The 23,629-nt window shown below is 41.8% G+C and overlaps 1 protein-coding gene across 2 annotated transcripts in view; it reads left to right on the plus strand.

Annotated features, from left to right (window-relative positions):
• Positions 1-23,629, plus strand: part of LOC119859766 (phosphatidylinositol 3-kinase regulatory subunit gamma) — a 341,485-nt gene that overhangs the window by 293,429 nt on the left and 24,427 nt on the right. Inside the window, exon 1 of one of the 2 annotated variants that reach the window (XM_038412338.2) lies at positions 12,611-13,494. The exons of the other annotated variant lie outside the window; for it this stretch is intronic. Within the exon in view, the coding sequence (XP_038268266.1) occupies positions 13,389-13,494 (106 nt within the window). The 5' untranslated portion in view covers positions 12,611-13,388. Of the gene's footprint in view, positions 1-12,610; positions 13,495-23,629 lie in introns of those variants that run through there. 2 annotated transcript variants of the gene reach the window in all.

Here is a 23,629-nt window from a genome sequence, read left to right on the forward strand (position 1 = left end):
TCCTGCAGAAGCCCAATTCCATGAGTAGACCAATGTGAAAACTTTCTTTATTCTTCTTCTCTGGGGTGGGATTAATTACCTCTTGCAAATCAGAGGTTGCAGGGAAATGTCAGCCCTGAAATCCCTTCCCAGTGGTTTGTGAGTAAACATTCACTTTTCATTAACAGCAGGATCCATTTAAAAATTACTATCCTTTCTCATAAAACTCCAAGGACTTGCACCACCCTGTTTCATGGACCTAGTCTCTGCTCCACACCGAAATACCAGGCTCTTTGGTGTCCTGTTGAACAATCTAGCCACTGACGCACAACAGCCTTCTTCTCTACCTCTGCTAGCATCTAGCACGGTTTCCTGGTTCCCTCCACCTCACCATTAGCTAACCCGTCACCATTTCCAGCCACAATACCATTATTTCTCACTGAATGTTGTTGTTCATGCTGTGTAACAGGTGTGCATGACACCAGAACAAATAAAGATGGAGTATCTGGCCAGAGAAGCCTCAAGTCTGTTTAGACCAGATTTTGTCACCTTTGCTCAGGTTGATTTCAATAGGGTTAACTCGTGGATTGCAGAATCTTGTCCATTGTTAAGACCAGAACAAAAGAGAGAAACAATACAGGAAAGAGCCTTAGAAAGAGAAGGACAAGGATGAAGACAACAAGCCAGATTCTACCACCCTCACTTTACTCCTTCAGCAGCCCCATTGGAACCAGCATATTCAAATAGTTATATGGTGAGCTGAGAGACTAACACATGCATCTGAGTGGTTACAATTTTTTTGTGAATAATCATTGGTTTTATTTCCCTCGGCTGTACTTCATTTCTCCCTCCTGCTATTTGATTTTAACTCTTGAGAGCATTTTGCAAGGCAGTTTGTCTAATAGATGCTACGCAAAACAAAGTTGCATTGTATACATTTGCTTGGACCAAGATAAGAGTTTGAAAACGCCAGCCCAATAAAGATTGCTTCTTCAGATGTTGGCAGCTTTTACAGAGCACTTAGTGTTTAGGAGCCGGGTGATGTGTTAACCAAGTAACTGTGATTTGCATAGACACAATACAGGTTTTCATTTTATGACAGGTTCTTGGCCTGGAAACTGTTGTATTAAACCTTACACCGGTATGTTGGCCCATTAATCAGTACCACGCTATTTACCTTGTCTCTATCTCTCTTTTTGAGACAATAAACATTTTATGCTTTGTCAGCATAATGTAGGGCAAACACTAACCCTTCGATGTTTCACAATCCTTTTAGGAGCCTTGATCCTAGAGGTAATAAACACACCAGCGGGTAGAGGCTCCGTGTCAGATCCACAGCTAGTCGATAGGCTAGGAATAAGAGATACTATATGTGTACATGGGTGCAGTGCTATGAGGAAACTAAACGGGTGGGCAAGAATGCTTTGCATTGTGGGAGATGCCTGCTCCAGAAGGCTCTCTGCTCTACTATGCTGCCATGCTCTTCCTAGAAGCAGGGTGGATGGGGTCAGCAGTTTCAGGGGGCGTTTCTGCTAAACAGAAAGGATATTTTTAAAATGCCACATAGAGTTTAGGATTTGGTATGCTGGACTATTCAACTGTCTGATGCATTTCCAAAATAATTTTCAGAAACACTTCCCCAAAACAGCACCAGAATCACAGCAGCAAGGGGCTGTGGGAAAAGACCATCTTCCAGGATTCTCTCTTCTCTTGCTGTGGTGCAGTAGGGAAAATCAGGGCAGGAAGTCACAGCCTCCCTCCTATATGAAAAATTGGTTGCCTTTCATGGGAGATCGTTTCTCTTCACAGCTACCCAGAGCATCAGGGAAGGATGGTATCAGAAAGGACAATATAACTAAGGCCTGGTCTACACTTAAAACTTAGGTCAATGTAGCTATGGCACTTAGGGGTGTGAAAAATCCATACACCTGAGCACTGTAGCTATGCTGACCTAACCCCGGAGTAGACACAGCTAGGTCAATAGAAGAATGCTTCCATTGGCCTCGCTATCATCGCCTGGGGAGATGGAGTTCCTACAGCAAAAATGAACCCCTTCCATCACTGTGGTCTGCATCTATACTCAGTGTTTACAGCAGTATAGCAATGGCGCCATTACTCTGCAGCTGTAGCACCCATAGTGTAGACCTAAGACTATATTTAGTGGCTGTGAGTTAATACACTGTGAAAAGCAGGTCTTTCACCTTCCCGCTGACTGTAAGTGACTAGAACAGGAGGACTTGTGGCACCTTGGAGATTAACAAATTTATTAGAGCATAAGCTTTCGTGGGCTACAGCCCACTTCATCGGATGCATAGAATGGAACATATAGTAAGAAGATATATACATACAGAGAAGGTGGAAGTTGCCATACAAACTGGAAGAGGCTAATTAATTAAGATGAGCTATTATCAGCAGGAGAAAAAAACTTTTGTAGTGATAATCAAGATGGCCCATTTAGATTGGTTTCAGAGTAGCAGCCAGGTTAGTCTGTATTCGCAAAAAGAAAAGGAGTACTTGTGGTACCTTAGAGACTAACAAATTTATTTAGATAGTTCACAAGAAGGTGTGAGGATACTTAACTTAGGGAAATAGATTCAATATGTGTAATGACCCAGCCACTCCCAATCTCTATTCAAACCCAAGTTAATGGTATCTAGTTTGCATATTAATTCAAGCTCAGCAGTTTCTCATTGGAGTCTGTTTTTGAAGCTTTTCTGTTGCAAAATTGCCACCCTTAAGTCTTTTACTGAGTGGCCAGAGAGGTTGAAGTATTCTCCTCTGATTTTTTGAATGTTATGATTCCTGATGTCAAATTTATGTCCATTTAGTCTTTTGCATAGAGACTGTCCAGTTTGGCCAATGTACATGGCAGAGGGGCATTGCTGGCCCATGATGGCATATATCACATTGGTAGATGTGCAGGTGAACGAGCCCCTGATGGCGTGGCTAATGTGATTAGGTCCTATGATGGGTTTCAGAGTAGCAGCCGTGTTAGTCTGTATTCGCAAAAAGAAAAGGAGTACTTGTGGCACCTTAGAGACTAACAAATTTATTTGAGCATAAGCTTTCGTGAGCTACAGCTTAATAAATTTGTTAGTCTCTAAGGTGCCACAAGTGGTCCTATGATGGTGTCACTTGAATAAATATGTGGACAGAGTTGGCAGTGGGATAGGTTGTGACTGCATGCTTCTAGATTCCACAGTGATGGGTACATTAGAAAAACAGGCAGACAGGCACAGAGTGAATTCTCAGTGCCTTCAATTTCCACCTGTCTTGGGAAATAGATAGCTTTTTCCAGGAGCCCAGTGTTACTCAATAGAATTTACACTGTGGGTCAAGAAATCCCCAGTAGAAAAGGAGGAATTTTAATACAAAAGACAAACTAACAACATAGGTCTTTAAGGATCTGATCTGCAATTATTTCATGCTCTAACCCTTTTCTTTCCAGTGCCTCAGCTTTGCAATGAAGGTATCACTTTTTCATATTTTGTCTTCAAAATAATAGTAAAATACAACTTTAGACGATAGTCTAGTTTTGCTCAGTAATCAGAGGTTTGTTCTTCTCACACTTGCTTCTGTTAGGCGAGGAAAGTCAGGGAAAACAATCTCCAAAGCAAATATAAGCATATTTCCATCTGGGAAAACGAATGGGGAAAATACATGTAGCTAAGCAACAATGCATTTTGATAAATGGGTCATTTTCAAAGGCATGAATTGCAAATGTGCAAAGAAAATAATCCCATCCAACACATCCTGTATTTGAATGTTTGGCCCTGCCTATTATTAAGAAATGATATGACTTTCTCATACCCCTGAGAACTCCCTACCTTTCTCTGTGCCTTCCACCCCCACCCAAAGCCTCAGGTCACAATCACCATTATTGCTGCTGAGGATTAGACTATAGATCTGTCAATGCAAAGTGCACTCCTCCATTCCCCCAACCCTGGGGATAAGAGAACTGCCTCAGCAGCATTCCTAGTTCAGGGAGAGAGAAGCCAGGACTCTGAGCCAAACCCAAGTCTCCCACATGGCAGTGTGAAGCCTGTTCATTTTTATTGTATAATAGGGTCAGATTCAATTCAGTCCTGGCATGAGCTAGTGCAGCTGCACTGAAGATATATCTCAAAGCACTTGGGTGGGTAAATTTAATAGCAGGGGTCAGTGAGGCACAGGCTATGCATCATTTATGCATCATCATAAAGGTGGGTTCTTTACTAATGCTACAGCATAGCTAACACTGATAATTAACAGTGCCAGCTGTGCTGCTGTAAAATCCTGGTGGAGACAAGACACTGTAGCTTTTATCACAAGGTAAATAGGGCAAGGTCAATCACATGTAATGGTAACCTGACCTTGCCTAGCTACTAGTATAGCGCCATAGCTCCACCAGGATTTTACAGTTGGATAGCTCGTGCATTAGTTATCCCATAGTAAAAACACACCTTTTTGAACAATGAAGACAAAGCCATAGAGAAGTTAAGGCCAACATTTTCAGAAGTGGCAACTGATTTTTGGCTTCCAAATATGCCTCAAGTTGGGCACCCAAACATTTAGGCACTCACAAATTAGTGGGAATTTTGGAAATTTTGCCTTAACTGACTTGCCCAAGGCTGTGCAGTGAGACTGTGTCAGAGCAGGGAATAGACCCAAGACTTCCTCTCTGTGAGCACTCTGCTGAATATCTCCTTTTACTGACGCTCTCATGATTGTACTGATAGTGAATAAGCTATGTAGCAATATGTTGGGAAAAAAGTTATTACAGGAAGATATTAGGATTATTTCTTTGTTTGATGAATACAATTATACAACTACTTTTAAAGTCAGACCTGTGGCATTTACAGAGTGGTTATTGTGCATTCCTTGGAAAAAATGAGCTAGAAGTAGTTCCAATGAATTAAAGTAATGAATAGAGGAAGTGAGAAATATTTTAAATTCCTAGTGTTACATTTCAAAAATGTTCTGGTTTTCAGGATTAGGAGGGGGGGAAACCCTCTTTTTCTCTTGCTGTCTAATTTTTCTGAACTTGTTAAGAGTGTCCCACACTCTCCGAGTGATGAAATAAAAGGAGGTTTTGAAAAATGACACTGGTGCAGAGTATAAGAGCGGAAGTGAATGTGGGATGGTAATTTTGTAACTGCAGCTGCTTAAAACGCATTTTTTAGCCAGTGTAAATGGGAATCAGGTGAGGACCCAAATAATTGGTATGTCAGGGTTCTTCTTTGATGTATTGCTCTGTTTAACGGTGTGACTTTTAGCTGCTGTTTGTCATCGGTAAAATATTAACAGTTATTAGTGTACTTGGAAGTTACCTGCTAAGTGGCACCTAGTAAGCCTTGCTCCATGGCCACAAAGGCCTCAAGATGCAGCAGGAACCACAGAATCCAGTCTGTAGGGTCCTTTGTACTCACTAACACATAGCTGGAGGGAGAGGCAGTAGGAGTAATGGCATGAGGGCCTATGTATCCTCCATGCCATTGCCCCACAGGGTAGGAGGGTGAAGGAGTTACTGCAACCTCAGGCTACAGTAAAGAGCAGAATTGTTGGGGAAGAATACCTTTCCATACACACTTCTGTAGAGAACCCTAAAGCATAGCCTGCCCATTTAGCTGCAGATTGGGCTCAGGATTTGGGCCAAGGTAACTGGCCCAACAAGGGACAAATATCTAACCTTCCAATTAGGCTTGAAACCTTCTGTTTTGTATCAAGGTCATTTCATTTTCTTTAACTTTCATATCGTATGTTACTTCTGTTATAGGGGGAACTGGTAATTTTCCCCTAGATTTAGGTTGCCTAACACTTTTCATTATAAAATATTATTGCATCCTTTTTTTGAGTTCTGTTACATCCATTGTTCGCAGCAGGCCTTTGAAATCTGGCAGGGACAAAGGCTGAGAGCTAGAGACATAACTTTCACTTTCTCCATGAAATCCCATCCTGGTTTGGTTGTAGGGATGCCAACCCTCCAGGATTGTCCTGGAGTCTCCAGGAATTAAAAATTAATCTGTAATTAAAAGATTGTGTCATGGGACAAAACCTCCAGGAATATGGCCAATCAAAGTTGGCAACCCTATTTGGTTGAGTTGTAAAATTGCCATTTCTCTTCTGTCTCTTGTGTTCCTCAGGAAAATGTTGGCAATCTGTCAAAATAGTAATGGAACATGAACATTCTAAAGAGCCAGGCCTACACCGCCATCCAAATTGCAGCACCCTGGCGTTAGTCCTGTTGCTCAGCGGATAGACGGCTGTGCTGCAGAGCAGAAAGTGTTTTGCATTCAAACTCTGACGATTAGGGACGTATGGGTGGGTTATTACAGTTGTATATAACAATTTTTTACCTTTTTTTTAAAAAAAAAAAGACTCAGGAAATGACATATAAAAAACTGTTAAAATATTGTTTAGGTTGCAAAGCTAAACACTGAAGTTAGGAAATGCTTTGTATGATTCTCTATGCAACCTTCATTCTGCTCCCTTGTACATATTCATTATGATATAGGCTTTAATTACATGATGACATACTATTTTTCTCCACAGGATCTCTGCCTCATTCAGTGCACAGGATGGACACACAAGGGGGCAGAATTAAGGTTGCACAGGCAACCATAAATAGATAAGGCATTTCCTAACTTTTTAGTGTTTGACTTTGCAATCCAATGGTCTTTTACTATTGTTTTTTTTTTCTATGTAATATACAGTCTTTGATACTACATAGGTACTCTCACCAGAATTTTTTCCTCACTGTGGCAACACAGCTACACTGGGCTGGAATGCAGGAGCTGTCTAGCAATGCATAATAACATTAAACAATGGCTTAAAACACAGAAGGTAGAAACCTAGTCCCATTGATTTTAATGGCAAACTTCCCATTGACTTCAACTGGGCCAGGATTTCACCAAGAACAAATAGTAATACCATCTCTGCTTAAAAGTGCATGAAGAAATTAGGGAACCAAAATAGTTACCCAAACTGGCATCTGGGCATACACCCTTAGTCTTATGAAAAATGCCATGACATGCTCAGGATCCAAGTTTTACATCTTGTGTGGAAGATGGTACTTCCAGGGTCCCACTGCCCCTTTATACTCTGCTGTGGCACTGGTAAGTACTGACTAAGAGTAGAAAGAAACCTACAAATACCACTTCCTGCAATACCTGCATTTTCCTTAGTGGCTTTCTATGCCAGTACTGGCTAGGCATAGTCCTGTTTAGCTTCTGACAGTCTGAGATGGTATTTCTGCAGATGTATTATTATGGCTCTACCCAGTAAGAAACACTGTCAAGTAAAAGCTACTTTGGTAAATGGCCTACCTCTCTGTCCTTCCTTCTCTTTTAGTCCTATATAGATGGAAAACAGGCAATACCACACTTAATGTAAACTAAACCAAATTGTTATTGACTGTTGTTCTACCTAATGCTGATCACTCCAAGAAGTGGCCGAATGAGACCACATCCGGGAAACTGGCAATTAATTAGAACTGATATCTTATAAATTAAAAGAATTGAAGGCCTGAAGGACCCACTATGTTCATCTATTCAGACTCACTGTGTGACGCAGGGCAAAGAATTTCAGCCAGCACTTAATGCAGTGGAGGGACTTTTTCTTCCCTACTATGTAAGTGAACGTTTTATCACCATCATCTTCTAGAAATTCCCTTTGTCAGGATTCAGGCCCTGTGTTTTTGCTGACTCTGAGCCCAATATTTGGATCACAGTAACGTCAGAAAGCATATGAGCTGCCCAAATACCTCTCCTTGTTTTACTGTATTTCACCCATAGTGCTTTGACCCCCATTTCCCATCCACCCTTCAAGTTATATAAGCATATTGTGACCCACATTAGGTTGTCAGATATCACATTATCATGTCTGTGCAAAGAGGAAACTGAGCAATTTGGCTCAAATGGCTTTTCTATGTTCAGCATGTTCCACTGCAAGATCATTTGACTTTTTCCAAAACACATGGAAGCACTCAAAACTTCAATATTTAATATTGCCTTGAAGTGCAAATTGTCAGATTCAAGGAAATGAGAAAGCGCTTATGGCAGTTGACACTGGAACCTAATGTGCAGTGCACCACAGAAACAGCAGACTCTGTGCTGATTTGTGCTGATTTCTAGACTTTTACTATTATTTAGTAGCACAAATCAGACAGTGAGGACTGTGTAGTTATAAGAGCTGTCACTCTTTATTTTGCTTAGCAGAACAGGCTGCTTGGATCAAGACTGAGCATGCTATGCTGGGACCATGTCATTGGACAACCACTCCATCTTAAAGAAGACAGCCATAGGACCATGCATAGAACTTCACCTAGGCAAGGTTAGCCCCACTAGGAAGTGCGGGGGTCTCAACCCATGGGCCCCTTTACTCCAAGTATTTTATTTTATTTGTATCTTGATTTTCTGATCTGGGGTTATTTTAAGCACTAATGTGCACAGTATGGTGCACATCTCTGAATCTTTTGTAGCTTTTTAGCTTATTGTATCCTTTATATCAAGTTTATCAGTGTGAGTGTGTATATAAAAGAGAGATTCATGGAGAGGAAGCATGAGCAAGAATATGTCTGTGCGAAAGCAACTAAGGCATTGCATGTCCCTTCACAGGATCTTTAGCGTGGAAGGCCATCGGTGAACGTAGGAAAGAGAGGCACATGGATGAGTGTGTTTGCAGCCAAGTAATTCTATACAATTTTTTTAAGCATAGTTGTGATAAATTAATAATCTTTTTTTTCTTTCATGACTTATGTCAAGGAATGGTCCTTTTGTTTACCATTACAGAAATTCCTTAGCATTACATTACATATTTGATGAAAGCAGCAAGGATAAAAACAAATGTTAATAACTAAATTTATTCCACTAAAACAAAAATGCTACTAAGGTGTAACCGACAATGCCGTAAAAATAGAGCATCCATCATGTAAATGATCAGAATGAAATCCACTTCACCAGCATAAAGCCCAAATAACCAGATGGGGGGGGGGGGGAGTCCAACCCAGGGCCACAGCCAGGGCCTCCTTCTCCCTGAAGCTGCAATAGTGACTGTAGCCTTTTCATGCCACTTGATCTGCAAAGTGATGTATCCCATTGCCTTCGCCACATCCACACCCTCCATGTTGACCCACGTGCAGCCAGCACACACAATCCCTGTTTCTACCCATGTATACCCACCGCAAGGTTTAAGTGATAGCTTCGCACGACCCCTCAGCACCAAGTTAAATTTCATCATGTATGCACACAGAATATTAGTTTTACAGTTTCTGTACAGGGCAATATTCTTTGAGCAAGCTGGAGCAGGAAGACCGTATTAGCCCAAGAAATTTAATTTAAAAATTAGAAAAAGAAATTTGGTTATCATGGGTTAATCGGTGAGTTTGTGGATGTGAATATAAAATTAATGTATCTACAGCGAGTTATTTGAATCAAAGTCTTATGCTTTTATGCAGCTGGCTATCCCTCCAGGAGTCCTGTTACTGGAACAGCGCTTTCTTTCAATTACTTGCCGTGGAAGTTATTTGAGATATATCAGCAAACTTCAGAACCTCTGAGCCTAGTCCTTCCCACATTCTCTTAAAGTGGGCGTATGCTTTCAGTTATTCAACTCCTTAGATATTGCAGTCACATTCTGTTTCACCTAAATATGGAGTATGTTTCCTCTCCAAGACTAAGCTTTCTATCTTGCGCTAAGACAGGAGGATATTAATTATTTATTCTTCATTTTAATAAACTCTACTTTACAATGTTTCTAAAATAAGCAAATTAAACTATTCCTTGACCAGTGCTTGACAGTGCATAAATCTCTCTAGCCAATGGAAGTTGTCCTTCCATGGTTCTTGATACTGGCTTGTAGTCTCTAGAAGGGGCTTTTCTCTGTGTTTGAACAGTTGTTTTTGTTTCCTCTTTAAAGCTAAAAAAGAAAAGGAGTACTTGTGGCGCCTTAGAGACTAAGTACTCCTTTTCTTTTTGCAAATACAGACTAACACGGCTGCTACTCTGAAACCTCTCTTTAAAGCTGTTTCACTGAGCTGAACAGGCCAAGTTTCTGTCTCTCCTAGTACACTGATTCTCAACCAGGGGTACGTGGACCCCTGGGGATACACAGAGGTCTTCCAGGGGGGTACATCAACTCATCTAGATATTGCCTAGTTTTACAACAGGCTACATAAAAAGCACTTGCAAAGTTAGAACAAACTAAAATTTCATACAATGACCTGTTTATACTGTTATACAATGCACTGAAATGTAAGTATAATATTTATATTCCAATTGATTTATTTTATAATTATATGGTAAAAATGAGAAAGCAAGCAATTTTTCACTAATAGTGTGTGGTGACACTTTTGTAATTTTATGTCTGATTTTTTGTAAGCAAGTAGTTTTTAAGTGAGGTGAAACTGGGGGTAAGCAAGACAAATCAGACTCCTGAAAGGGTAGAGTAGTCTGGAAAGGTTGAGAGCCACTGTCCTAGTGTGTAGTCAGTCCATCAATATCTGAATATTCTCTCTATCTCGGTGTTAGTCCATCAGTATCCACATATATCACAAACTTTCTTTCATAAAGTATAAATGTTTTGTCTTTGTAATTCAAAAGTTCTTTCAAAGTTAAAAGCTGCCTTTCAGTGTTTGTGCTATTCTGGAGTTTTTTGGTTTTTCCCACCTCACAAGTGAATAGGTTGGGGTGCTCAACATCTTAAGAGGATCAGGCACTAAATCATTAGTGTTTGTGAAGTGCTTTGAAACCTTTGGATGGAGTGTTGTAAAAGTATTATTATTATTATTATTATTGTAATATTACAACAGGCAATATCTTATTCTCAGACACTACAGGGATGAAGCCAGACATCGGCAGGTAGAACCTTTTGTCTTTTGTTTTATAACACTACCAAAATTGAGGTGTAAAAATTCAAAGTGATTATTCAATAGTGTTGTTGTTCATTTTAAAGAGAACAATGTTTTTATGGTACCAATAGTCGAATAACCATATTCATATTTGAGTTCACAATCCTAAAACATAAAATTTTACAGAGGCTAATACAGTAGTATCTTTCTTTCAGGAATATCAACTCAAGTTCATAGTGGAACAAAGCATGTAAAAAGAGCCCACTGCTGCACCCATTGAAGTCAAAGGCAAACCTCTCAGTGACTTTAAGGGCTTGGTCCTGTTCACACTTGAGAGAAAATTATAAATCCATATAACTTTAAAAGGACCGTATATAAATCAAACACGTTTTCCATTTGCACATGAACCTGCGAGGTAAAATTGTTACAACCCTGAAATCTAACCACCAAGTTTTCTTCTCTCTCCGAGTTTAAGTATATTCTGCCTACTGATTGCTTACATGAGGGACTGATCAAGTAAAGGACCAAGCCCCTGTTTTGAGGAGCTGAGCTTTCCGAGTCCCCCGGGACTTCAGGGGGAAGCGGGTACCCTCACAACTCACTCCGTAAGGCCTTATGTTATGGGAGCTTTTGAATATTTCACAGGTTTCAGAGTAGCAGCCGTGTTAGTCTGTATTCGCAAAAAGAAAAGGAGGACTTGTGGCACCTGAGAGACTAACAAATTTATTAGAGCATAAGCTTTCGTGAGCTACAGCTCACTTCATCGGATGCAATGAAGTGAGCTGTAGCTCACGAAAGCTTATGCTCTAATAAATTTGTTAGTCTCTCAGGTGCCACAAGTCCTCCTTTTCTCTTTTTGAATATTTCAGACTGTCTCTGAGGCTGAAGAGACTGAAAAGGCCTGAAGGAAGGTGCCTACAGATACAAAAAAAAAAGGCCTGAAGGGTGGGGTGCGTGCCCGGGGGAAGGGCTTCAGCTCCCCAGGCAAAGGGGTTGAATGCTGGGGAGCAGGAGGAGGGAAGGGGGGGCTGATGGCTCAGACTGGCTCAGCAAAGGAAGGGCCCCAAGGGGAGGGCCTCGCGAAGAGGGTTTATTTGCTAGCGTTTGAGGAGGTAACCCGGGCTGTGAGGTACCCCGAGAATTGCCTCATAGGCAGCAGAGAGTCAGGGCCGCTCCCCATCACCTCAATGGCCTTCCCCCCCCCCCATCCGTGACTTTTGGGCCCCCCCGCCCCAGTCAGTCGGACAGCCGGGGGCCCCATGACCCATCTCTGCGCCAGCCTGTGGAGGGCAGGTCGGAGACCCCCCCCCTCAGCCTCAGCCCCAGCGCCCCCCCCCGGCATTGGGTCAATAGGGGGGCACTGTGAGTCCAGCGGGGAGCAGCGCCCCTCCCCCACGGCAGCGAGGGGGGTGCACGGCATTGGTAGCCCCCTCCCTTCCCCCAGGGGGTGGAGCTTCCCCCACTCTTGGGAGAAAAGGGAGGGGCAGCGCGAGCCTTTCCCTCCCTCTTTATCTGCCACCCCCCCCCCCATTCGTACCCGCTTAGTAACTGGGGCCTGCAACCAATCCCCAGCTAGCCGGCCGGCTTCAGAGCCAGCTGATTGGCTAGTTGGTTGGCCGAGCGCCCTCCACCAATCCCGGAGCTCGCTGCTCTCTCAGACAAAGACTGCCGCTCCGGCAACTGGGTTAAACTAACCTGCCCCTCCCCCTCGGCTCGCGAGCTCCACGGCCGCAGCCCCCGCCGGGCCGGCCAGCTCCGGAGCGTACCACCTCTCTCTACAGTGAGGGGAGGGTGCTGGGAAGAGATTCAGCCTCTGCTCCTGGCTCTTGGAAGACGTCACCCGCTGCCTCGCTCTCGCGCGGGCATCTCCCACGCGTCCGTCCCGCTGCAGGGTCCAGCGTCACACGCTCCCCCTCGCCCGGCTCGATGGACGCCGCCACCTCCCCAGTTCTCGTGACCGAGCAACCGGGAGCGCGCCAAGGGTTAAGGGGGATGGTTCCCGCCCCCGAGCCCCCTCCTCGCGGTGGGAGTGGTTTAGTCCTCAGCAAGAGGCGGTTGGCGACGGTTGGGATGGGCCCCTCAGAGCCTCTTAAAATGAAACCTAGCGGGGCCGGGAGCCGGGCACTGCGCGAGGGACTGCGAACCGCCTGCTCCGGCCACGGAGCGCGGCGCCGGGGGCTGCCCGCCCTGCCCTGAGCCGAGCGCGGGGCTGCTCCCTGCCGGGCGGTAGCGCTGGCCGAGCCCGGGCTGGGGGCAGCGGCGTGCGGAGCCCTCCGCTGCCCGCCTCAGCCGGCCGTGGGGGCGGGGACCCTCGGTTGGTCCGTAACACCCCCCCCCCCCCGCCGCCCCGGTCGCGGCGTGTTATCTGGGCAACCGGCCCCCGCAGGGAGGGGACTCCTGTGGCGAGGGGTCCCGGCCGCGATAGTCTGTCGAGACGGAGACTGGCTCCTGCCCCCGCCCCCTTCTTACTTTTGTAATTAAAATAATATTCGGGGGGGGGGGAAGAGTTATTGCAGGGCGCTTCATTAACCCCCCCCACCAAGGCCCGCTCTTGGCCCCTCGCTCCCGAGAGCCGCCTGGCGCGATGTACAACACGGTGTGGGATATGGACGGCGATGACACGGACTGGCGGGAGGTGATGATGCCCTATTCCACCGAGCTGATCTTCTACATTGAGATGGACCCTCCAGGTAGGGGGAGCCGGCTGCCCTGGGCCTTGGCGAGCGGATTTCTCCCTGGGCCCTTGCGTTAGCGTCGGGGCCATCTGCCCCCTGCCCCTGGGCTGCTCCTCCTGGCTGTGAGATCCGGGGCGAGAGCTGCCGCCCAGCTGGCTCGGAGGCGGATGGAAACTTTGCAATGACTCTGACCCATTGTCTGTGGAGCAAGGGGGGGGCTAATGGCTTATTTTCGGCCAGCATCAAGAGCTAAATGCCCTTTAGAGGGTAGTAGAAGAGTGTGGGGGGGGGGGGAAGCGAGACAGTTGCCCCCCTTTTCTTCTCTATGTTCCCTTTCGTTCATTGTTGAAGATGGTGAATTTGCTGATCAGTTCCCATTCAGTGCTCTCTCTTAGTATCTTTACCTGCATGTCTTTTGTGGCGCCTGCAATCCTTCCACACTCTCGGTTTCTTTCGTTTTAAATATTGTTAATTACATTTCAGTCAGTAGCTTCTAGGATCTGGCAGATTTTATTCTCTCTAATCCTAGACCTGCATTGAATTTTTTTTTTTTTTTTAAAATGCGTTCTCCTGGCTACTTTAGGCATGTTTAATAAGGTTACTGTATGGAAGACTTAAATGTAACTTTTTCTAGAAATGGTGTCTCGAAAATGTATTGTTCCAAGTTTGCCTGGGGTAGAGGGCTTTTCTTTTGTGTCTGCTAGGGAGGAGTGAGTGGGAAGTGGGGGAGAGGGCTGATAGATCAGAGGAGGAAAGTTGCTTACATTTTTCATTAAACTTCCTAGAATTCATAGTTTGATTATTAAACTGTCAGAATTCTGTAACCTTAATGCTGTGTATAACTGTATGAGAGCAGCCTTAATAAGCAGGGGGGCTTCATGCCTCTATTTTTGTTTAGCTCAGGATGTAAATTTCAAGGTCTGTGGTATGCAGAATAAAAGGGCAGTGGAGATTTCCTTTATTATATAAAAGCATATGTGCACTTGCGTATTGTTGGAGAGCTTTAAAAGAGAATTTTGGAAAAGTCTCTATTCAAAGTATATACTTGCATGTGACTTTATAATCTCATAGAGTAGACTGTTCTGTTTCTTTAGATATGTGGCTAATTAGATGATTTAAATCTTTTCTTAATATTTTTGGCCTTCGCCACCTTCTCATGTAATTTTGATATTTTATCCAAAATAGATTTGATAGATTTTTTTTTTTTAAAGAGAGTGCTGACCACCACTCATTTAAATTCTTGGATAGTTGACATATTCCTAAATGCCACTCTTGAAAGTTTAATGAAGTTCAGTGAAATCTGCTTCAGTTTGCCTCTCAGTTGTTCCTTCATTACTAGATAGGCAAACGTAACATGAGAAATTAGAATATATTTACTGAAATTAACAGCTAATATGTGTGCCCATCTATAATAAAAAGCAACTTAGATGACCCCAAATCTTTTAGTGTTGGTATTATATTTTCAGATGGCCCTTGGAACAGCTTGGCGTGTGGAGGCTGCTAGTATATGAGAGGAAAATGTTAATGTCTGAAGTATGTAGGCCTACCTTGGTGAATTGGTCAGAAAATAGCTTTTTAATAGCTACTTCATAAATAGTGCTGTGCAACTGAGCTTTGAAACCTGAGCTATGAAACCTGTGCCAAGTAGACTTTTAAAGCAGTGCTTCTGTAGTTAAGGTTGTCAGTATTTCTTTTATGAAGCCTTATTTTCAGGGGTTCTAACTCTTCTTTTTTTATGTACATTTTTAACTCTGGGATGAAATTTAAGTATTAAGGACTCAATACTGTAAGGTGCTGAGAACCTCTTAGAAGGTAACACTCAGTGTCTTAGAGGACCAACTCTTATTGTCCAATTCAGAATGTGTAGGCTGGCTTATGTGGGTATGTATAAAATTTCTAATTGCAAGAGTGCAGGGAGGGGAAAGATGATGATGTTGGTTCAAGGTGTTTTCTTTATCCACAGTATGATAAAATTCATTTAAGGGGCTGGAATTTTTCATGTTCAAGTAGTGATGGTTTAAATCGCCTTGCTAAATTATGTAATTGAGACATTTTGGGCCAAAGTGACTGGCATTGCCCTCATTTACACTAGAACTGAATTTAACCCTTTGCCAATAAAAAGTTGATGTTTTTTAGTGCAAAATTTGTGTCTACCCAGCAACCCATATCTGTGAGTAGTTGACCTATTGTCTGAATAGCCTACAGACTAACAAGATACATGGGAAATCATAAAGCCTCTAAAGGAGGTAAGTCTATTGGCTCTCCTCACACAGTTCTGGAAACAATGTTGGCCTTCACACCTTAGACTAGAATATTGACATTTATTGACTCTAGACCTCCCCCCCCCCCCCCATGGCTTCAGTCTAGGATGTCTGCTCTTCATTACAGTCTACTGTCTATAGTTCAGATACAAATAAAAGCAAGGAGACTCTAATGTGAGGTGTCACCTTTAACCTCAAACTCATGCAATGTTACATAGTTATTGCAGGGGCCTCATTAGGTTTGTATGTATGCAGTTGCCTGTATATAGATGAATATGGCACTTTAGGTAGACCTAAATTCCTCAGGGCAGAGACATGGTTTTCTATATACTAAATATGCTATAGTGTCAAGGCTCAAATAAAAGTCACGAAGGGAAAAGCTGATCCTGCTCCTGTTGAAAACCATGGAACTTTAGTTGTTGTTGTTGTTTGTGGGTTTTTTTCCAATGGAAGCAGCATTAGAATTATAAGCATATGCCAACTTGTTTAAATTTTTGTCCTTTATTACCTAAATACTGGAGTGGGATGGTCTGTTCTTACATAGATTTATGGTAAATTAAGTCCATGGTTCTAATACATCCTCTTTAAAACATGTTATAAAATAATTATATGCAGCTAGCATTGTAATTAAAGTTGTAGCAGGAAAGTGACTTCTACTTTCTTAAAACACCTTTTCCCTCTCCTTGCTTTTTCTTGGCATGATATTTAATAAAATGGATTATTGGCATAACGTGGCTGTAGTATTTGTATGTGGTTTGTGGCTCTGTGAATTGTATTAACAGGTGGAAGACCAGAACATCTTCAGTGGTTGTGAATACACAACTAACCATCAATTGCATGTAATAATGAAAACAATCTGTTGTTCATGCACTATTAGTTTTTTCTAATCAGGATTAACATAGACGTTTGCATCACAATATTCTAATATTAGAATAACTCTAGTTAACAATGTTTGAATTAATCTGTCACTTAAATTCAGATAACCATTAACTTGACCACAGTTCTGAGACTTCGCACCTGAAAAGACAGCGTCTTTCACAAATATGTTACTGCATTTAACATAGCTGTATTTAACCACATAGTTGTTCAGGTTTGCAACAAATGAACTTCTGGCTGTATTGCAAGTAGTTTTTTTTAACGGGATCTTGGAATGATTTCAGAGGTCATCTGAGTTCAATTTGGAACTGTAGAACATTAAATCTTGATTACCTGCTTAGGTGTCCCATTGCTTCTAGTTAGTAGGACTTAGAATTACTTCCTCACCCACCCATCCCTTTTGGTTTTTGTCCAGCATGTGTTCTCATTTATTTTACCACCAATTTATCTGATCTGTAAAGTTCTGAGAGGAGAATTTATTCTGTCACAGTGCAATGAAAATCAATAGAAATATAATATTTGGCCATGAAATATAGATGTTGGCAGAGATCCTTGGTTTATTTACAAATTAGAGATTAGTCAGCTTTCTTTTGTGTGCTTTAGAAACAAAACCACAAGTTTAAAGAAGTTTTGCTGATGTGCAATGGGATCTATTTGCTGATCTAGCTTCTAATAGTAACTAATTCTCCTAATGCAGTATTAAAGGGATACTTAAAGGCTGCTAGGCCCAAATTTGACTGACTCTTCTTCTCCCCCCCCCCCCCCCATTTTCTTTTTGCATGTTTGTTTGCAAAGTCTATAACACTACAAGCTTGTCTACACATGCATCATTGCAATGGTGCAGCTGCACCAAAGCAGCTATGCTGCTTAGTGAAGACACTACTTACACCAACAGGAGAAGTCCGAGAGGCGGTAGCTATGTCGATGGGAGAAGCTCTCCTGTCAACATAGCGCAGTCTACACCAGGAGTTTGACTGGTATAACTGCGTTGCTCAGGTTTGGAAAATCCACACCCCTGAGCGACATAGTTAAGTCTGTTTCAGAGTAGCAGCCATGTTAGTCTGTATTCGCAAAAAGAAAAGGAGTACTTGCGGCACCTTAGAGAATTTGTTAGTCTCTAAGGTGCCACAAGTACTCCTTTTCTTTTAGTTAAGTCTGTGTAGACTAAGGCTACATTTTAAAAAATCAGTGGTTTAAAAAGGCTCAACAAACTGTACAATAGTAAGCAATGTGCTCACGTGATGAAGAGGACAGATAATTCAGAAGGGAACATGTATTTCAGTTTTGACTAGTTTTTAGGATGACCGTGCTCTTTTAAGCGGTGGTTGCAATTAATTTAAAAAATAAACAATTTCTAACCGCTTAACATATGTACACTGAAAACTGTAGACCTGTTCCTGCTCCTTTTGTGGTCAAGGGCAAAATTCCCTCTTATTTGAATTAGTGCAGTGTCAGACTCTACATGTAGTAGATAAAGTTTAGAATGACCATTGACGGTGGCTCCTCAAACTTGGTTGGTGTTCATTGGCAGTCAGATGCTGGTGAATGACCCGGCAGAAGAACCTAGATAGAATTTGTTTTGTGGTTACCATTGATAGGACAGATACAGGTTAATAATAAATTCTCAGTACTTTGCTATTCTTCATTTTCTTATATCTAAGTTGATTACACACGTTCTTATTTTACTGGACCAATTCTGCTCTTACACCCTTGCAAAAGTGAATTAAAACCATTGACTTCATTTCACTTCTGTATGTGTAGAGTAAATCTTCTGAACAGATTTTTGGATCAAAATTATTTTGTGTATGTTTAAAATTGCATAGAAAAGAAACTTAAAACAAACCAACTTTCTGTAGAGAAAGTAGAGCTTGCACAAATCACTACTTTGGTGTGGCACACAGAGTGAATAGGCTTCAATAGATGACTTGTATATTTAACTTCTTATGAAATAAGAGACTTGGATTCAAGCTATTTATCTTTAAACTTGGGGGGGGGGGAGAGGTGGGTAAGGTGTCTGGGGGATTCATTATTCCTAGACTACTTCCGCCAGTTTTGACTTAATGACTGCTGTAACGAGTTGGTTTTTTTTGGTTTTATCATTGTGTGGCTGACTTTTGAATTCTACTTCTTCTTGGTTCTCATTTTCGGTGGCCCTAAATGTTAGGGAACGTCACTCCATCTGTCAATGAAGTGTATTAATTCATACTTATTCTGCAGGCTAGGAGAAGTATCCTTATTTCTACAAAATTAGATTACACTTTTCTCTGGAGTACAGGGCTTGAAAAAATGTGAAACTCCTACAAGCCAGAGATTGGTATAAAATGTGGAGACATGCCCTAATGAGAGGCCTAGCGCCCCCCCCCCCCCCCCGGTCTATTTCCTGGGTGTGGGATTTGTTTTATTTGTTCTTGAATGTGATCTCTTGAACCTCTCTGGGAGGCTTCATCTTATTTATCACCTCTGATTAGTAGGTACCCAACTACCTTCTACCTTTTCTGCTTCAAAGGAGTCTTCTCTTGGAGTTTCTTTTGCTGCTGAACATAGTTATCCCAAGCACTAGCTGCAGAGTCAGATTCTTGTCAGTTTCACTGTTGCCCACAGGGTCCTGAGTAGGAAGTAGTGCAATTGGCCAGTTCTGTTCATTTCACTTTGTGCCTGCAGCTTGTGGATGCTGAGCAGCAATAGACACTGGCTGCAGGCTCATGAAGAAAACACTACATTGGTTTATATTTGGTAGGTTATCCTTGCAACCATGAGACACAGTGAATTTTTCAAAAATAAGTTTAAATTCTTCAGAAATGGACTCTGTATAATGGACCACTCCTGACTTCTTGGATGAGTGGGGATTTTTAAGCTGTGACATTTTAAGCCGGGGTAAAAAGAAAAGGAGTACTCGTGGCACCTTAGAGACTAAAATTTAAGGTGCCACGAGTACTCCTTTTCTTTTTGCGAATACAGACTAACACGGCTGCTACTCTTAAGCCGGGGTAGTCAATCCGCCCCCCCCCCCCCCCCCCGGCCAAATTTCTTGGCCAAGGTATGGTCAAGGTCCAGACTCGAGAGAAACATTTTTCACATAGCAATGATGAGTGGTGTTTTTTTTTGTTTTTTTTTTTTAAAGTGGTCTGTTCAGAAGCATCTGTTAGTCTGGATTTGGCCTGCAGTCTGCCTGTTTTCTACCCCTGTTTTAAGCTATAAAGTTAAAATATAGGCTATGTAAGATAATTTGTTATGCTTCCATACCTACTAAGTCTTGTATAAGCCTGCTGACCAGCTATTTGATGTTTAAAGAATTTTATAGTTTCATGAGCATTTCTCTGTGGATGGTCTTGGATACCTGCTTTATTTATTATTTTATTTATTTTAAAGATTTATTAATGCTAGATGAAGTATTGAATGTCTGACAATGCACATAATGAATCTGCATGATGAAACAATTGTGCGACAAGATGTGGAATTCTCATTCTTTTCCTTAACTAACTTCTATGTATCTGAGGTGCGTTTCAATTTTTAAATATCAATGAACCCTTAAAACTGAAATGTGATACCCCTTTCTGTAAAATATTAGAAATTAAAAGGGTACTGAAATTAATACATTCCTCACTATAAAATCTTTCGGATAAAAATAAAAGCATTAAAGAGCTGCAGAATTAAAACACTTCAGTGAAGAAGAATTGCAAGGAAGAGGAAATACCTTGATTGACCAGAATTTCTATGCTCAAGTCACATTTTCTTTCTCCTAGTGAGCAATATCCTAAGGCAAACTCTCCTTGAAGACAGCAGAAGTCTTGTCTACATAAGGACCTCGATCTTCAGCCTATAGTGATGCATGCATCTATGAGCAACACTTTCCTTACTTTTATTTTATTGTTAAACCGACCAACAGATTCTGTGAAATAGTTGTTTAATGGTGGTCAGGTTGCAGCTGGTGAAGGCGGTATTCTTGCTGTTAATGTATATTAGTTGGAATAGGTAGGCATTCGTTTTAGAAATGTATATTGGCACCCATTACTAAAGCAGCAGGGTGCCTTACATCATCTCATGTTGATTGTTTCAATGAGTTATTTCTCTTTGTTTCTTCCTTTAGCATTGTTGAACAGTGGCATGTACTCCTTTTCTTTTTACCAATGAAATTATTGTTCTTGTGGCAACTTAGAGACTAACAAATTTATTTGAGCATAAGCTTTCGCTAAATTCAGTGCCTTGCATAATGACAGGTTTCAGAGTAGCAGCCGTGTTTTTGTATCCACAAAAAGAAAAGGACTATTTGTCTCTAAGGTGCCACAAGTACTCCTTTTCGAGACAAGTCCTCCTTTTCTTTTTGTGGATACAGACTAACACGGCTGCTACTCTGAAACTTTATTGGTGTTTCTCTGTATGCTTTACAGTGTGAGGTTTAGATTTTTCCTGATATCAAAAGTGTAGAAGACACAAGCTGGATGTATGTGCTATGTTGACGCAGATTGTTGTTAAAGGAGGCCAGAATTTCGCCAAAAGGTGTATATCCATTTGAGAAGTCCCTGCTCCATCAGTTTTATAAATACCACTTATATCTTTCTTTGAAGAGCAGATTTTATAGTCTATCTGAAAAGTCACTTATATAATATTTCCATAGGGGGCACTGAATCTTTTGGCTGCTTTAATATTCTATCTAAAGGGCTCATCAAAATATCTAGATGTCAAATTAAGATTTGCACCATTGCTATGTAACAAAGGACCATCTTATGCTATGCTGGATTTTTAGTGGCTCGTTCTTGGCCTGGCTTGGGGGGGGGGGTCATCTCTTTTAAAGCCTTAAACTTGATATACTTCACTACCGTGCCCAAAAAGCAATGGGGAAGTGAGTGTGCTTTGGGGATGGGGGCCTAATCTTTAGAATAATGCATTGGAATATGTTCACATCTACCAAAAGTACAGTAGAAGAAGAAATAACTTTGGTTGGCATTTTGAGTTCTCATACACAGTATTCAGCACATACAAAATGTGTCTAGTTAGTTAAAAGAAAGCAGAGCACAATTAGTGCCCATGCTACATTTCTTCTGTATCTAGAAATCTAGGTTGCATTTCTTCTGACCAGCAGCTGTGGCCAATTAGTGTTCTTCAGACTCTTTTTGGCATCTCACCTTCTTTCTAGGATCACTTCTCCTCCATCCCCAACCTCAACAAAGTGGAGCTCAAATCAGTGAGGTGAGCTCTTCAGGCCGCCTTCTCCTCTGTTCAGTAGTTTGTGATGTAGCCTTAGCAATAGACCAGCAACGGGGGAATGAGAAGAGAATGGAACCCCATATGGAATAAGCCATTTGCTGCTGTTCTGGGAGGAGATGTAATGAAATCTATTGCAGAGCAACACACATTAGAGTGAGGAGAACATGCCTGGGAAGTTGGCCAGGAGAATGGACTCCCAAGACAATAGATGTTCAAATTGAGTCACCAGATGGGGTTAGCTGAACTTGTTCCTTTTGGTCCTAAGAGAAAATACAGTGTCTGTTTGTATTGCTGTCACTATCAAAGGCAAGTGCTCTAAAAATAGAAACTTTATCCCCTTCAGATGGAAACCCCATTCTTGCCCTGTGTGGTTCTCAGACTTCATGCGTCCCTTAAATTCCGGACTTGTTCACTCAGGGCTAGCTTTTCATCTTGATCTAAACGGACTAGTATCAGAAGTTTTGGATAGTGTCAGTGTCTCTTGACCTGTATTTTGTTCTATGTAAATTCAGAAGATACCAAGAGCATTTACTGCATTTGAGGGATATTTATCTAATGGGATGAAAATAGGGTTGTTTGACTGTCTAATGGCAGATTGAAAAGCCTCTATTCTTGCAGGAAAGTTGCAAAAAGCTTTGCCTCAGATGCCCTCCAGATTTCAAGAGGTAGGATTCAGAGTCAACCAGTCAGTTCTCACCTGTGACCATGTTCCTGTAGGTGACTTCCAGGGTCAGTACTCCCTCCTCAGAGTTCATGCCTGGCATGTGCAGTTGCTACACTTTTTTTTTTTTTTTTTTTTTTTTGAACCTCTAGGGAAAGTAGTCGTCTTTCCCCACCATCCCCCTTGTCCATTGAAAGTGACTTTCTACAGCTAGGAGAACGAACAAAAATAGTTACCTTGACCTACAGGCTCACTTCTTTCCTTCTCACAGAGAAATTTTAATTCCTAAAATTGCACTTAATACACCTACACCCAAATCGGAAATCAATACTCACTAGCTTTGGTCCAAATGTGTCAGTTGGTTCAAGAAAGCCATGATACTCATATATACATGGGATCCAAGGACTTGCAGTCATCTGAGGATTTGTGACTTAAGAGGGTTGTAAGAAGTGCTATGGCATCTGCCTGTTTATCAAGGTAGATCAGGAGTTGTATTTTGGAATGCTTATCCTTTTTGGTGACTAACTTGTAAACTTTTCTGCATTGTGTATCCGCCATCCTGGAACAATCCTCCTGATCTGAAGTTGGTTAGTGCAGAGTAAGTTAATAATTGCTGCACTAACAGTTCCAGCTAATTAAGTGTACCTTGTAGAAAATTAACTTTCCTTGGATGGTCTGTTTTCAGAGTAGCAGCTGTGTTAGTCTGTATTCGCAAAAAGAAAAGGAGGACTTGTGGCACCTTAGAGACTAACAAATTTATTTGAGCATAAGCTTTCATGAGCTACAGCTCACTTCATCGGATGCTCGCTTCATCAGATGTTCTGCAAATCTATAGAAGAAAAAAAGGCATAAATTGGCTTGGCAGAATTAGATTTTTTTTTTTTAAAATGTATTGCATCTATATAAATCCATGGTATGCTCACATCTTGAATATTGCATGCAGATGTGGTCGCCCCATCTCAAAAAGATATTGGAATTGGAAAAGGTACAGAAAAGGGCAACAAATATGAGTAGGAGTATGGAACAGCTTCCATAAGCGGAGATATTAATAAGACTAGGACTTTTCATCTTGGAAAAGAGACAAGTAAGGTGAGATCTGATACAGGCCTATAAAATCATGACTGGTGTGGAGAAAGTAAACAAGGAA

The sequence above is a fragment of the Dermochelys coriacea genome, chromosome 8, assembly GCF_009764565.3.
Source record: "Dermochelys coriacea isolate rDerCor1 chromosome 8, rDerCor1.pri.v4, whole genome shotgun sequence".
NCBI classification, from domain to species: domain Eukaryota; kingdom Metazoa; phylum Chordata; order Testudines; family Dermochelyidae; genus Dermochelys; species Dermochelys coriacea.